Source organism: Sapajus apella, unplaced genomic scaffold, assembly GCF_009761245.1.
Source record: "Sapajus apella isolate SASKATOON/1434 unplaced genomic scaffold, GSC_monkey_1.0 scaffold2, whole genome shotgun sequence".
NCBI lineage: Eukaryota > Metazoa > Chordata > Mammalia > Primates > Cebidae > Sapajus > Sapajus apella.
Genome location: NW_022436942.1, coordinates 79,267,948 through 79,284,557, shown reverse-complemented (window position 1 = coordinate 79,284,557; position 16,610 = coordinate 79,267,948). Strand labels below are relative to the sequence as shown.

The 16,610-nt window shown below is 47.9% G+C and overlaps 1 protein-coding gene across 2 annotated transcripts; it reads left to right on the top strand.

Moving 5' to 3' along the window:
- Positions 1-2,692: 2,692 nt before the first annotated feature.
- On the top strand, positions 2,693-16,170 carry CUNH12orf43 (chromosome unknown C12orf43 homolog). 2 transcript variants are annotated; one of them, XM_032242024.1, is made up of 7 exons: positions 2,764-2,895; positions 7,293-7,448; positions 8,960-9,002; positions 9,184-9,282; positions 13,353-13,426; positions 14,556-14,646; positions 15,141-16,170. In XM_032242024.1, the coding sequence occupies exons 2-7, from the start codon at positions 7,430-7,432 to the stop codon at positions 15,472-15,474; spliced, it is 660 nt and encodes a 219-aa protein (XP_032097915.1). In that variant the 5' UTR covers positions 2,764-2,895; positions 7,293-7,429; the 3' UTR covers positions 15,475-16,170. The 2 variants fall into 2 exon arrangements, with proteins under 2 accessions (XP_032097914.1, XP_032097915.1); XM_032242023.1 differs by lacking the exon at positions 7,293-7,448 and having other exon boundaries at positions 2,693-2,895.
- The last annotated feature ends 440 nt before the right edge of the window (positions 16,171-16,610 follow it).

The following is a 16,610-nucleotide window of genomic DNA, read 5'->3' as shown; positions in this document are numbered from 1 at the left end:
CCCCATCTTTGTGTCCTTCATAATGCCCAGCACAGCCCACATTGTAGGCGGTGAGAAAATTCTTGTTTAAAAAAAAAAGAATGGCACGGTGGCTCACGCCTGTAATCCCAGCACTTTGGGAGGCCGAGGCAGACGGATCACGAGGTCAAGAGATCAAGACCATCCTGGCCAAACTGGTGAAACCCCATCTCTACTAAAAATACAAAAACTTAGCCAGGCATGGTGATGTGTGCCTGCAGTCCCAGCTACTCAGGAGGCTGAGGCAGGAGAATTGCTTGAAACAAGAAAATGGAAATTGCAGGGAGTTGGGATCGCACCACTGAACTCCAGCCTGGTGATAGAGTGAGACTCAGTCTCAAAAAAAAAAAAAAAAAAAAGAATGAAAAAGTCAATATCTTAGTTCATTTGGGCTGCTATAATGAAATACCATACCCTGCATGGCTCATAAACAATAACCATTTTTTCTCACTGCTCTCGAGGCTGGGAAGTCCAGGTCAAGTCACTGGCAGGTTTGGTGTCTGGTAAGGCCTCTTTCTGATTCGTACATGGCAGCTTCCCACTAAGTCTTCACACGGTGGAAGGGGTAAAGTTGTCTCTGGGGACTCTTTTATGAGGGCATTAATCCAGTTCATGAGGGCTCAGGCCCCATTACCTAATTACTTCCCAAAAGCCCACCACCTCCTCATACCATCACCCTGGGAGTGAGGACTTTTTGGAAGTTATCAGTCACTTATGTCAAATCGTAACAAAGTGGGGCTGGGAGGCCGTGAAGAAGGGGCCCTCACACACATATGCCTGTCAGAGAAATTATCTCAAGAAATTCCTCAAAACCACAGTATTATAGGTAAGCCCCTTGTACAAGGATATTTGTCTAACAGTGGCTGTCTCCACAATAAGCTAACACCAACTCCTGCAACAGGCTCCTGTAATCAACAGTGCTTGTTTCAAAGAAGTTTATGTGGATTTCTCCTTGCTCACCCCAACCTTTTTTTTCTGAGACAGAGTCTCACTCTGTTGCCAGGCTGGAGTGCAGGGGCGCAATCTAAACTCACTGCAACCTCCACTTCCTGGATTCAGGCGATTCTCCTGCCTCAGCTGCCAGAGTAGCTGGGATTACAGACATGTGCCACCACACCCAGCTAATTTTTGTATTTTTAGTAGAGACGGAGTTTCACCATGTTTGCCAGGATGGTCTCGATCTACCTACCACGGCCTCCCAAAATGCTGGGATTGCAGGCGTGAGCCATCCCGCTCTTCCCCTCCAACCTCTTTTAATGTGCCTATTGTCCACTATAACATTCATATCTCAAATTGCAATTTCTTGCAATTCTTGAATAAACCCTTTCTTTTGGAGCATCAGTCTCTCTGTTGTTTACTTTAGGTTGCCAATTTTAAACATATTAATTTTGGAAAAACGCAAACATTCAGACCACATCGGTCACCTTCCTCTTTTTTGGAACAGAAAAGCTCAAGGCCAGAGAGTTTGTTTTAGTAAAGTTTTGACATACTTGTCTTCAAAGATAAAATATGAAAAAGTATTCCACAGACACAAATAAAGTGATTTTGTTCCTCCTTCACTATGGGGTATTTTAACCACAGAGATTCTAATTTTTTGGTCTTGGATGGGTCCTGGGAGTCAGTGTTTTTTTTTTAAGTTCCCTAAACACCTAGAAAACTAGGGTGTTTCTCAGACCAAAGCCATGCATCTGAATCACTGAGGACAATGCCTCTGAAACTTTAGTATGCATACAGATCACCAAGAGATCTTGTAAAAATGCAAATTCTGATTCAGTGGGTTTGTGGTGGAGCCCAGGATTCTGCATTTCGTCATTTCTTTTTTTTTTTTAGAGACAAGGTCTGGCTCTGTAGACCAGGCGAGGTGCAGTGGCACCAACAGGGGTCACTGCAACCTTGAACTCCTGGACTCCGGGCATCGTCCCATGCTGGAATACAATGGCGAGATCTCAGCTCACCCCAACCTCTGCCTCCCAGGTTCTAGCAATTCTCCTGCTTCAACCTCCCAAGTAGCTGGAATTACAGGAATATGCCACTAAGCCCTGCTAATTTTGTATCTTTTTTTTTTTTTTTTTTTTTAGTAGATATAGGATTTCAGTATGTTGGTCAGGCTGCTCTCGAACTCCTGACTTCAGGTGATTCGCCCGCCTCGGCCACTCAAAGTGTTGGGATTACAGGCGTGAGCCACCGCACTGGGCCAGGATTCTGCATTTCTAACGAGCTCCCAGGTGTTATCAATGCTGCTGGTTCATGGACTACACTCTAAGAAGTAAGGCTCTAGGTTATTAAAGGAAATACAGATTCCTGGGTCCCACCTGTCAGAGATTCTGATTCGGTTAGTGTTTTTTGTGAGACCCAAAGTCTGCAGTTTATCTCTCTAAGGTGTTTCTGAGGCCCAACTGGACTGGGAAATTACTAGAATAAATGACATCAAATCAAAACCTGGGAACTAATCCTGGTTCTGTCATTAACTCCTTAAGGAGATTCCCTCCCCCACGGAGATCCCTTTATCAATAAAAGATTGGAGAAGTTAATCTCTTAGGCCCTTCTAGATCTCGCGTTTGAGAAGTGCCCACCTCCCCATTCCCACCCGGTATCCCCAACCCAGAACAGGTCACGGCCAATGGCGGCCCGAGTAGTAGAACTACAATCCCCACAATGCCACGCGCCTCTCCTCTCATGTGAGGTCGTGCTGGAGGGTTGATAATGGAGGTGTTCTCCACAATCCTTTGCGGTAGTTCAAGATGGCGGCGCCCAATGGCACTATGAGCGATTCGGAAAGCAGTAGCGACGCGGAGGAGCTGGCGCGGTGCCGCGAGGCAGCAATACCGGCCTGGGGCTTGGAGCAACGGCCGCACGGGGCAGTGAAGCCAAGAGCCGGTAGGGGACTACGGTTGGGGAGACTGGCTGAAGGGCATGGGATCTTCCCCTGGAGCCTGAGAGGATGGATGGTGAGGAGGGAGTCACTGCAACTCGACTTCTTCCGTGAGACAGCTCCAGGGACTGGGTGTAGTGCAGATTGAAAGCATGGGCAGGTGCAGTAGGGAGGGTGTTTCATTATCCCAGTCAGGGATACGGAGGTACCTAAATGTCTTGACTCTGCCTCTTTGAGTCTGTCCTCTGCCGCACACTGGGAAGGCCGCCATTTCTTCGCGTTAACTGCAACAGCCCCCTCCCGATATTCTTGCAGCCAGCCTTTCCCTCCCTCCAACACATTCTCCCACCCTTGAGGTTGCCAACGAGCAGTGTCCAGCACATCACTCTGACCGCGACTCTCTAGTGTCCTGGGAATAAATACAGAACCCCTCAACATCAAAGGACCTAATCATGGATAGAATCCTGCGGGCTCTTGAATTTGGAATGAAAAAATGTTGCAATAAGTTCTGGCTTATTGCTTGCCTGATGGAAAGAGACGCTACTGTTACTTTATCCCAACAGAAGTCACAGATTTTCATATCTCATTACACTCTTTGCAGATACAGATATCAATATATCCTTTTTATCAATAATAAGATATTGGGAAAAAGTCATTTACACTCGTCGTGGTGGTGCACGCCTGTAATCCGAGCTACCCAGGAGGCTGAGGCAGGAGAATTGCTTGAACTCGGAGGCGGAGGTTGCAGTGAGCCGAGATTGCGTCACTGCACTCCAGCCTGAGTGATAGAGTGAGACTCCGTCTCAAAAAATAAAAAAAGCAAAAGCAAAAACAAGCCGGACACAGTGGTTCACACCTGTAATCTCAGCACTTTGAAGGCCAAGGCAGAAGGATCACTTGAGCCCAGGAGTTCAAGACCAGCCTGGGCAACAGGATGAAACCCCATCTCTAAAAAAAAAAAAAAAAAGAAAGAAGAAAAGACAGCTACTTGGGAGGCTGAGATGGGAGGATCACCTTAGCAGGGAGAGGTTAAGGTTGCAATAAGCTGTGATAGTGCCACTGCACTTCAGCCTGGGTGACAGACTGAGGCCCAGTCTTGGAAAAAAAAAAAAAAAAAAAGACTAAGAGGCAGGAGGAGGAAAGTAGTCCATGTGGAGAGACCAACTATGTATTTGCCACCATGTTTTGGGCCTTTGAGATGTGCCAAGCACTGTAGTACATCATCTCCATTACTTCTCAACCTTACGGGGTGGGTACTGCCACTACCCGTACTGTGCAGATGAGGAAATTTAGGTACAGTGAGATGTGAGTACCTTGCTTAAGTGCCCACTGCTAATGAGTGAGATGGAAAGGCAGATCTGTATATAGAACTTGTAGAGAAAACTGCGGTTATGGTACTAGGGGGTGAGAGAACAGACTATAGTTTAGAGCCTACCCACAGGAAGTGCAGTGTGGCAGGAGGGAAGGAAGGGAGAGGAGGGCAGTGAATGGATCAACAAAAGGCTTGTAAGTCCTTTCAAACAAACGCAGCAGTGCTTAACCTTGCTTTGTGCCATGTCCTTCTGTAGCAGCTGGTGAAGCCTGATTTTCTTCTCAGAATAATGTTCTAAATGCATGAAATGCAACATATAAGATTACAAAGAAAACCAATGATACCGAAATTTAAGTATCGTGATAGTCAACAACCAAACTTGCGATGTATGTACTTGTTTGTTAATACATTATACCAGATCTAGAGATGGGTCTAAAAATTAGTGTGGCACATTTTAAATCAGGGATGAGTATAAATGACTCTCTCCCAATGACTAATTTTTGTATTTTTAGTAGAGATGGGGTTTCACCATGTTGGCCAAGCTGGTCTCAAACTCCTGACCTCGTGATCTGCCCACCCCGACCTCCCAAAGTGCTGGGATTACAGGCATGAGCCACCACGCCTGGCCTTCTTTTTCATTTTTTAATATGGCTAAGACACCACCCACCTCTTAGGAGAGCTTTCTCCATCTTTCAAGTCTGGGTTACCTGCATTCTCCTTGCCATCATCATACTTCGTGTGATTCCCTTCATAGATAGTGCTTTTCTTCCTTCCTACAATTGCTTCTTGGATCTTTTTTTTCTTTCACCCCTGCATCCCCAACACGTTAAGTCAATCCTGGCTTATACTTGCCCCACAAGGATTTATTGAGTGAGAGGTTCCATGATGTGAGCTTCATAAAGGCTCGACTCTCACCTATCCCTTTACCACAGTATCTTCAGGACTCAGGAAAATGATTATTGAATGAATGAACTTGCACAAAACACACCTCTCTAATGAGTGAGGGGGCTGGGATTCTAGCAGCTTCCCACTCCAGTCGCAGTGTTAGGTTGACTTGATATGAAGTGCTGGTCTTGGACAAATAACTTCAGTAGCTACAATTTTCTTATCTATAAAACATCCAATTCCTAGAGTTGTTTTGAGTCTCAAATATGAACAAACTTTGACCGACGAATGAAAAGATGTTCACATGAGAAGTGGTATCCAAGGTATCAGCTTTACAACTCATTGTTTTTGTGACATCATAAAATCTCCTGCTGATCAAAGTAGATGAAGCTGCTGATAAGAGGTGCTGTTATTTATTGAGCACCTACTGTGTGCTGGGCAAGATGCTGGACATTTGGAGTACCTTTTTTTTTTTTGAGATTGAGTCTCACTCCGTTGCTCAGGCTGGAGTGCAGACGTACGATCTCAGCTCACTGCAACCTCCGCTTCCTGGGTTCAAGCAATTCTCCTGTCTCAGCCTCCCGAGTAACTGGGATTACAGGTGCCTGCCACCACACCCAGCTGATTTTTGTGTTTTTAGTAGAGATGGGGTTTCACCATGTTGGCCAGGCTGGTCTTGAACTCCTGACCTCAGGTGATCTGCCCGCCTCGGCCTCCCACAGTGCTGAGACTATAGGCATGAGCCACTATGCCCAGCCTGGAGTTCATTCTTCTAATAATAATAATATTATCATTAGAGTGCTTCTAATAATAGCCACCAGGAGTTGAGAACTTACTTTTTGCCCCCTGTTCTAATCACTTTGTATTTGTTGTCCATTTTCATCTTCCCAGCAATACCAAAAAGGGTGTATTAGCTCCATTTTACAGAAAACTGATGCTCGTAGTGGTGAAATAACTTGGCCAAGGTTGTCCAATTTGTAAAGGGCAGAAGCAGGCGTAAATCCAGGCCTACCTGACTCCAAGTCCATGCTCTTCATTGCTGCCGTGCCTCTCTGCCATGGACAAGTGTCTGTTGTGGTCAAAACTCCCACCCTTTGGTCCATGACTACGTGGAAATATAGTCACTATTTTATTTATGTAACCTCTAGATACAGCTTTTAAATCCAGTGATGAATTGGTCACTCAAATCACTTTAATTTTATAGTAGCATATACTTTGATTTATTTTTCCGACAATTAGTTCAAACCAAGATACCATGGCAGGATCTGGGGATACAAAGATAAAATGAGGCAGACTGGGCCGGGCGTGGTGGCTCACACCTGTAATCCCAGCACTTTGGGAGGCTGAGGCGGGCGGATCACAAGGTCAGGAGTTTGGGACCAGCCTGGCCAACATGGTGAAACTCTGTCTCTACTGAAAATACAAAAATTAGCTGGGCATGGTGGCAGGCGCCTGTAATCCCAGCTACTCGGGAGGCTGAAGCAGAATGGCTTGAACCCAGGAGGTGGAGGTTGCAGTGAGCTAAGAACATGCCATTGCACTCCAGCCTGGGTGACAGAGCAAGACTCCGTCTAAAAAAAAAAAGAGGCAGACCATGTATTCAAGCAGCTTACAAATCCAGGAAGGAGATGGGCGTGGAAACAAAATCTCCACAACACTAACTCGTAAGGCTGGTCATCGTATTCCTATTCTATAGATGAGAAAACCAAGGCTCAGGGAGATAAAGTGACTTGCCCAGCATCACACAGCTTGGTGGCAGAGCCAGGACTCGGCTGAACTGTCTTCCTCTGTAATACTGTTCTGTTCCATGACAGTACCTCACCCTCACCACACTGTAGTCTTGCTGGAAGAGATGCTCTTCTTGTGATTATGTGCTGAAGACCACCAGGTCCTTAAAGACTGTCCGTCCGGGCCCCCACAGTACCCGCCTCCAGGAGCATGTTCTGCATTCTGTGTTGTGCTCTGGAGGACACTGACATAAATCACAAGGTACCAGGACACAGATGCAGTGCGTGCGGGTGATGACATAAACACAGCCTGCCCCCAGGGAGCTGTTTCACACACCACGGCCCTCCACTGGGCCTGGAGCTACCAAGTGTCCACTTTGTTCAGTTGGTCCCTTAAATACAGAGCACGTTTTGTCTCGTTAGTTAAGTCAGAGACCTCAGAGCTAACTGTCACTCATCTCTCACACCCTGAGGTCAGTTCATCAGTGACTCCTATTGACTCCATCTTGCAAGTGCGTCTCTCTGGAGTCCACACCTCCCACCAGCTCAATTATTGCCGCAGACTCCGTGTTCCTGCCTTTACCCCGACAGTGCCGTGCGGCACAGCAGCCAAAGATGTGTTGTGAAAACCCAGGTCAGTTTATGTCCTTCCTCTGCTCAGTTTCAGAGTTCTTCCTCCTCAAAGCCCAGGTCCTCCCACTGGCCCATGTCAGGACCCTTCGTGATCTGGCCCCCGTGAGTTCTCCATCTCTGCCGCTCCCAGTTTGCTGGCTGGGTCCTGGTCACACTGACCTCCTCACTGTTCTAAACACACAGAGCAGGCTCTGATCTCAGGGCCTTTGCAGATGCTCTTCCCTTCTGTCTGGAAGGCTGTGTCCCACATGTCTATTTGGTTCACTCCCCTCCTCTCTCAAATCTCTGTTCACATGAAGCCCTTTCTACCCACCTTTATATAACAGTCCCCAGCCCAGTGCTCCCCACCTCCCTCCCCTACTTTGTTTCTGGTTTTTTTCTGTACACTTACCATTATCCAACTTTACATTTTGTTTATGTACGTGGGTTTGTCATCTCTCTCCACCAACTAGAATGTAAGCTCCATGCAGACAGTGACATTCAAGTAAGTTGCTCAGCAGTTACACCTGGCTAATATGAGGCGTTCAGTGTTTGGTTTGAGTGAATGAAAGGCCAGACATCCTCAGTGTTTTGGTTTGAAAAATGTGATCTACGAAAGAGCCATCTTCTCTCTCCTCCACGGCACTTAGCACACAGCCAGGCAGGCACTAAACTGTGCAGTCCCGTTATACTTAACTGGAGTGTCCAGCACAGCATGGTGGTTAAGAGGGGCTCAGGAGCCAAGTGGCCTGGGTCCTCGGCCCAACTCTGTCACTTAATAGGTATTTGACTCTGGCCAACTTATTTTACATCTCTGACGTTTCTTCTGCAAAACAGGATAATGGTAACTCCTCCAATCGGGTTGTTGGAAAGATTCACTGAGTTATATGTGCTATATATATTTTAAGTTATATACATAACTCGTTAGTGAAGTCAGAAACCTCAGAGCTAACTTTCACTTCTCTCTCACACCCTGAGGTGTATATATAACTATTTTAAGTTATATAACTAAGTTATATATATGCAACTATATAAAATATACTTATATAACGTTATGGGTTTATAACTATCTTAAGCTATATGTGAACTATATAAAATATACTTATATAAATTACAGGTATATAACTATTTTAAGTTATATATAAATATAGATATCAGTGATATATATTTTCAGCTGCTGAACATAGTGCCTGACAGACGTTTGTACTTGTCATTTTTCCTCTGTAAATTTCTTCTATAAATGCAGAGTTAGGCCTCAAACCCATGTGCATATATATTTTAAGTGATACAACTAAGTTATGTCTAACCATATAAAATATAGTTATATAAATAGTTACGTACACAACTTACATATGTAACTATTTTAAGTTATAGGTATATAACTGTTTGAAGTTATATATAAATATAAATGAGTGATCCATGTATGTGTATGAGTGATATATATTTTCAGCTGCTGAACATAGTACCTGGCACACGTTTGTACTTACTGTCATTGTTGCCTCTATAAACGTCCCAATTTCCGTTTTTCCACAGGTGCTACAGATAACCAGTTGTCAACCTCCCAACCGAGCCTCAGGTACTGTGCACTTTGGGTTCAAGTTTCACTTATTCATTCAACAAATACTGATCCCCTGTGTGTGCCAGATGCTAGGCTACACCCCTGGCATATCCAGGTGAACAAGACACACATGGTCCCCGCGCTCATGGGGGCAGCTTCTGAGCGGGCAGGAAGTGAGGTCTCTTTGTGTGTGTCGTAGGCCTAAGGTGGATGAGCATGAACAAGATGGCAACGAGCTTCAGACCACCCCCGAATTCCGAGCCCACGTAGCCAAGAAGCTGGGAGCCCTGCTGGACAGGTAAACACCGGTGGAGTTTCTCCTCTCCTGCCCTTGTTAATACAAACAGTAATGGCTCACACTGGCTGGGAGCTCACAGTGTCCAGGCAGGCACTTGGCATATGTCACCTCACTGCATCCATAAAACACATTATCATGTGGGTCCTGTTGTTACCTTTATTCTCCAGGTGAGGAAACAGGCTGTCAGCAAGGAGACATGTTTGCCTGAAGTCATCGTCATAGCTACCATTTACTGAGCAACTGTTTGTAGCCAGGCTCTGTGCTAAGCGCTTGATGTCCATTTTCTCATTTAATCCTTGTGATGACCCTAAGAAGTAGAGACTGTTACCATTCCCACTGTACAGATGGGTAACTGAGGCTCAAAGAGGCAAAGTCATCTGCCCAAGGGACACCGCTACTAAATGACAAAGCCAGAATTCAAAACCCAGGAGGGAGCAGAGTTGGGCCTGAAACCCAAGTGCATCTGACTCCAAACCCATGTTGTGTTGTTTTGTTTTGTTTTTTGAGACGGAGTCTCACGCTGTCACCCATGCTGGAGTGTAGTGGCACAATCTTGGTTAACTGCAGCCTCCACCTCCCAGGTTCCAGCGATTCTCGTGTCTCAGCCTCCCAAGTAGCTGGGATTACGGGTACCCACCACCACGCCAGGCTAATTTTTATATTTTTATTAGAGACAGGGTTTTACCGTGTTAGCCAGGCTGGCCTCAAACTCCTGACCTCAAGTGATCTGCCTGCCTTGGCCTCCCAAAGTGCTGGGATTACAAGTGTGAGCCACCATGCCCAGCCAAGCCCATGTTCTTAACCCCTGCAACCATGAGAATAAGAGGAACCTCAAGAAGCTCATTCCCGCCACAAGAGGGCAATGTTCCTATTTCTTGGGTGCCTTTTGTGTGCCAGGCTCTGTGCCAGGTCTCTGTCTTACATTCTCAGCACAGGTTGACCACACAGTCGGTAAGGACTCAGGTTGGCATTCCTAAAGTAGGTGTCAAGGAATACCACCTGTTTGAGTCCATATGGGTTGTATAACAAAATACCACAAACCGGGTAGCTTATAAACAGAAGAAATGGATTTCTCACATTTTGGAGGCAGAGAATTCCAAGATCAAGGCACCAGCAGATTCCATGTTGTCTGCGGAGAGCCCTCTTCCCAGTACAGATGGCGCCTTCTCACTGTGTCCTCACATAGCGGAATGGGCGAGGGGTCTCCCTCAGGCCTTTTTTATAGGAGCACCAATGTCATTCATGAAGGCTCCACCCTCATGATCTAATCACCTCTCAAAGGCCCCCGTCTCCTAACCCTAAGACCTTGGGTTGAGGATTTCTTCTTTTTTTTTTTGGAGATAGAGTCTCACTCTGGAGCACAATGGTGCAATCTCGGCTTACTGCAAACTCTACCTCCTGGGTTCAAGCGATTTTCGTGCCTCAGCCTCCTGAGTACCTGGGATTATAGGCGTGTGCCACCACTCCTGGCTAATTTTTTGTATTTTTAGTAAATATGGGTTTTCACCGTGTTGGCCAGGCTGGTCTCAAACTCCTGACTTCAAGTGATCCACCCGCCTTAGCCTCCCAAAATGCTGGGATTACAGGTGTGAGCCACCATGCCCAGCTGGGGTGAGGATTTCACCATAAGAATTTGGGGAGGACACAAACATTTGTATTCTAGCATTAGCCCGAAGTGTGGCTCTAGAGGAAAAGAGGTTCTTTTTTCTAGAAGAGGCTCTCCCCAGACACGGAGGTCCAGAGAAGTGTGAGAAACGCTGCAATCCACGTACCTCCATGAGTCCTTGCAGACTGCAACTTGTAGCAGTATATTCAAGGCTCTGAGAATTCCCGTAGGGAAGAGACCTGTGTTAACTGTTTAGCCCAGCATTTGCCAAAGTCATGTAGCCACAGGGCCTTTGTTTCACGGAAGACCAGTCCACAAGCTGTGGAACAGGTCTGGGGATGCGCTGGTCCACGTCCCATCCTCACTGGCAGAGCCCTGGCAGGGTTTTCAAAGGGAGATGAGGCAGGATTTGGGGCCATTGTCATTCCAATTGAGTAGATATCAAAAAGGACAAATGAGTCTTCCCAAAGTGTGAACCAGCTCTTCTCCTGAGACAGAATGATGGCCAGAGCTCCGCAGCCTGCCCCTCAATTCGAGAATGCAGGGGAGGTGTTTGGGAAGGCAGTTGCATTTCAGCCTGTGGGAGCACAGTTTTTCTTTGTGACTCTCTGGCTTCAGGCTGAACAGGGCCTGCTTGGCATTGCACTGAGCCACCATGGATGTTTCTCCAGTAGAAATGCCATCAGCCATGGTTAGAATATTCCCTGCAGCGTTTCCATGTTTCTCCAAAGAAATTTAAATGATACCTTAAGTGTGGTGGGTCACGCCTGCAATCCCAGCACTTTGGGAGGCCAAGGCAGGTGGATTATTTGAGGTAAGGAGTTCGAGACCAGCCTAGCCAAGATGGTGAGACCCCATCTCTACTAAAAGTGCAAAAATTAGCAGGACATGGTGGCGCGCACCTGTAGTCCCAGCGTACTCCGGAGGCTGAGGTAGGAGAATCACTTGAACCCAGGATGCAGAGGTTGTAGTGAGCCGAGATCATGCCACTGCACTCCAGCCTGGGTGACAGAGCAAGACTCCATCTCAAAAAAATAAAAGAAATGTAAATGATACCACAGTTGGCCCCCGTGTTCGGTCAGTGGCTCTCAGCCTTGGCGCTGCTGGCATCTTTGACTAGCATTTGCCATAGGGTCTGTCCTTCTTCCCATTATAGGATGTTTACCAGCACCCCTGGCCTCTACCTACTAGAAGATAGTAGCACTCACCCCACCAGTTGGGACAAGCAAAACTGTCTCCAGACATTGCCAGCTGCCCCTGGTGGCCAGCCAGCATTAAACCACTGTGTGGGTCAGGAACAGGTGCCTGGGTGGCGGCGTCTCTGCTCCCTCCCCCCAGGTTGCTCTTCCTGAACAGGGCTTGGGGGCGCCTTTGGCATACAGGAAGGGTGGTTAGGGAAGGCACCCAGGGCATTGCTGTGTCTGCTTTGAGGGCGTTGCTGAGAGCCTTGTTCTCTGCTGTGCACAGCGACTTCTCCATCCGCGTTCACCAGAGCCATGCTTCCTGGTCTTGAGCCTCTAGAGAAACACAGCGTATTTTTAAGTTAGAGATCCTGTGAAGGCCAAAGCTTTTCTTGGTGGCAGTCATCATCTTCAGCATCGTCATTGCTACCATTTACTGAGCGACTACTTGTGGCCAGACCATGCGCCACAAGTGCTTGATAGCCATTTTCTCCTTCAGTCCTTGTGATGACCTTAAGAGGTGGGGACTGTCATCATTCCCACTGCACAGTTGGATAACAGAGGCTCACAGAGGTAAAGTCGTTTGCTTAAGGGACACAGCTAATACGTGACAAAACCAGGATTCAAAACCGAGGTCTCTGAAGTCTGGATAAGGTCCGGGAATTGAGTCCATTTCCGTTGCCTGGTTATGATATTGTACTGTAATGAGGCACAGTGTTACAATTGTGAGAAGATGGGTGGAGGGTCTGTGGAACCTCTGTATTATTTGTTGCTACTGCATGTCTACAATGACCTCCAATTTTTTTAATTAAAAAAAAAAATTTAAAACAAGTCTGCTTTGTTCAAGAAGCTGTCCTCTGAATTAGTTTTCTAGATTGGTCATATTTCCCTTTTCGTGCTTGCTGCTAGGAAGCTCAAAGCAAAATGTATGCCCTCTCTCTCTAATGAGTATATAGGACTTCCTGACCACACTTCTAGGTCTTTCCATTCCTCTTGCCGTTATATCTCTATGCCCTATTTGAAATTGCATTCGTTTTGTTTTACTGTATCTTTAAAACTTCAACACTGTGGGCTTTAAACAAATGAAGCAGTGCGGTTTGCATGGCAGAGGCTGGTCAGCATGTTACAGCTGTACCGTCAGCCCTCTTAGTAGGCCAGCATGCTTTCTGCTTTTGCATTTAAGATCACATGCCCCATCCTCTCCACTTGAAAAAAAATTTTTTAATTGTTTTTGTTGTTATCCAAAAATATCATCTTAAATCAACCATTTCGTCTCCCCTCAGCTTCATTACCATCTCAGAAGTAGCAAAGGAGCCAACAAAAGCTCAGGTACAGAAAGTCGCTTCAGAGGATGATGGTGAGTGGTTAGACTTCCTAGAAGCTATCATTTAATGAGCACCTAATGTGTGTCTGGAGCTGGGCGAAACAGTTTTTTTGGTTTTTTTTTTCTTTTTTTCAAAATAGGGTCTTGCTCTGCCACCTAGGCTGGAGTGCAGTGGAGCGGTTATAGCTCAATGCAGCCTCAACGTCCCAGACCCAGGCAGTCCTCCCCCCTCAGCTGCCTGAGTAGCTGGGACCACCGATACACACCAGCACACCTGGCTAATTATTATTATTATTATTTTTTAGAGACAGTGTCTCAATTTGTTGCCCAGGCTGGTCTTGAACTCCTGGCCTCAGGTGATCTCCCCACCTTGGCCTCCCAAAGTGCTGGGACTATAGGCATGCGCCACCACACCTGGCTAATGTTTGTATTTTTTGTAGAGACAGGGTTCCACCATGTTGTGTAGGCTGATCTTGAACTCCTGGTCTCAAGTGATCCTCCTGCCTCACACTCCCAAAGTGGTGGGATTACAGGCGTGAGCCACTGCGCCATTCTTTTTATCTGCTCAGCTGCTGTGGTGAGGCAAGTATTATGATAAGTCCCCATTTACAGACACGGCCACTGAGGCCCTGAGAAACGAACTCGTTTGCCCAAGGTGACCTCATCTGTGTCGCCCTGAGCAGGACCACTTTACCCCTGCCCTCCACAGCATCACCCGTCCGCATCTGTCCTGTACCAATGCATTTCCTACTTTGAAGGCTGCCTTAGGTCAGGAGCTCAAGTGCTGGCTTCCAGAAGCCTCTGAGGGCTTGCTGAGCTGATGTGGCTGCTGGCTTCCCCTCCAGCGCGCCCTCTACTGGCTCCATCAGGCATCAGCATGACTCTCGGGAGACGCAGCGTCACTTTGTAGATAAACGACCGATTCCGGGGTCTTTGCCTGTGGACCAGGAGCTCCTGGAGGGCAGAGGCGGGGCAGCCTCAGCACCTGGCACCGGGGTGGAGGGGTTGGCATCTGGCAGTGCTGACTGCCCCTTTGGTTGGTTCGTTTGTTTGGGTTTTTTTGTTGTTACTGTTCCTTTTTTTAATTTTTTTTCTTTTTGTTTCTTTTACTTTTTTTTTGTTTGATTTCGTTTTTGTTTGACTCTGCCCCTTTGAATCTTAGGTTTCCGCCTTTTCTTCACGTCTGTCCCTGGAGGCCGTGAGCAGGAGGAGTCTCCCCAACCCCGCCAAAAGCGCCCGCCCTCCAGCTCCAGGTGAGAACTCACACCTCTCCTGACGTGCCCTCCCTCCTCCGCCTCTTCTGTCTTGGCGGGTTCCCCGGAATGGCCAAGCAGACGCCAGTCAGGACCAGGCCGAGGCAGGGGCCATCAGGAGCTGGAGAAACGTGCGCCGAGTGGGAGGGCAGAGCTCTCTTGGTGGCAGCTTCGGATGGTTACTGCTTTTGAGCACCTGTCTTGGGCCAGACACCTCACTTGATCATAGTTGCCTCCTGGGACAGCCCTGGGAGGCCTGGACTCTGTTAAGATCCCCTTTTGTAGATGGTACTGAGAGTCAGAGAGGTTAAATCACTCAGGAGGTCACAGGGCTGCTCGGCCCAAAAGCCAGTGTTGGAAGCCGGTTTGGCCCCACTTCCAAGCCTGAACCCGCTACCTGCCTGCCTGTGCGGCCGCTTTCTGGTGACCTGGACTGAGGGAGGACAGTGAGGCAGCCCTGACTGCAGCTAACCCAGGGCGCCCTCTCCTTGCAGCAGTGAGGACAGCGGCGAGGAGTGGCGGCGGTGCCGGGAGGCAGCTGTGTCGGCGTCGGACATCCTGCAGGCGTCCGCCATCCACGGCGCTGGCACGGGGGAGAAGGAGGCAAAGGAGAAAAGGAAGTCCAAAAAGAAAGCCAAGAAGGTGGCGGTAGTCGCCACCGCCGCCCCCAGCGCCGCCACAGTCCAGAAGCAGAAGTCAGGTGAGCTCACCAGGGACCAGGTGTCCCTTGGAACCAAAAAGAAGAAAAAGAAGAAAAAGGCAAAGAAGGCCAGTGAGGCCTCTCCATTCCCACCAGCAAAGAGTGCCACGGCGGTGTCTGCAGACTGACCTAGCTGTGGGCACAGGGCTCGGCTCCAACGGCAGGGTGCCTGGGGACAAGGCATTTCCAAGCCCCACCTCCCTCCCCAAGTTCAAGGACTGGGCTGGCAAGTCTAGACTGCCCATAAGACCCTGATGGTGATGAGGGCTTGCCCAAGAGTCAAAAAAGTGGCTGCGGGTGAGAAACCCAAGCACGGCCTGCCCGTCTGTGCTCCCATGGGGGGCTGGGGGCCTGTGGTTCCAGAACATTGCATGGCCTCAGGAAAAGGAGCCTTCCGGTTATTTGAGACTAGTGGCCAAGTGGTAAAACCTCTATCTCCCTAGAACTGTCCGAGGTGGGCAGGGGAAGGGAGACCTCCTTCCCCACCACCTCCTTAGCCTGGCGTGAGAAACCATTTCTAGAAAATGAGAGAAGGGATCCCAAGATGCCAAGGTCCAGAGAAACTTCTGTTCTTCTCCCCTTAGTCCACATAGACTTCACAGAAGCGTCTGAGAACAGAAAGATTTTTTTCACCCCTGGCTTTCTAGGATTTCCTTTGTCTGCATTTGTGAATATACCAAACATGATGGTGTCTCTGAGCCGACCAGATTATGGAAACTCAATTGTCAGGGGACCCAAACAAAACTGAGAGTGAGCTGGGTATTGCCTCTGTCAGTGCTGAACCTTAAGACACTTTGAATAAACATCTTCCTCCTCTCTCCACCCGACCCAAGACTTCAGGAAGTGTCACAGCGCTCGTGGACTAGGTTTCCTGTGACAGAGGCATTCTGCAAGCGGTAGAAGCTCACTGCCAAGCACAGTGGCTCCCGCCTGAATGCCCAGCACTTTGGGAGGCCAAGGAGGGTGGATCAGTTGAGGCCAGGAGTTTGAGACCAGTCTGGCCAACATGACGAGACCCCATCTCTACTAAAAATACAAAAATTAGCTGGGCGTGGTGGCACACACCTGTAATCCCAGCTACTTGGGAGGCTGAGGCAGGAGAATCGTTTGAACCCAGGAGGTGGAGGTTGCAGTGAGCCGAGATTGCACCACCGCACTCCAGCCTAGGCAACAAAGTGAGACGAGACCCTGTCTTAAAAAAACAAAAAACAAAAACAAAAACAAAAAAACAAGAAGTAGAAGCTGACAGCCAGACACTGTTGCT

Coding starts and splice junctions, on each gene's coding strand:
- CUNH12orf43 (XM_032242023.1), top strand. CDS start 2,760: ATGGCGGCGCCCAATGGCACTATGAGCGATTCGGAAAGCAGTAGCGAC. Junction 2,896..8,959: donor GGCAGTGAAGCCAAGAGCCG/GTAGGGGACTAC, acceptor GTTTTTCCACAG/GTGCTACAGATAACCAGTTG. Junction 14,647..15,140: donor CGCCCGCCCTCCAGCTCCAG/GTGAGAACTCAC, acceptor CTCTCCTTGCAG/CAGTGAGGACAGCGGCGAGG.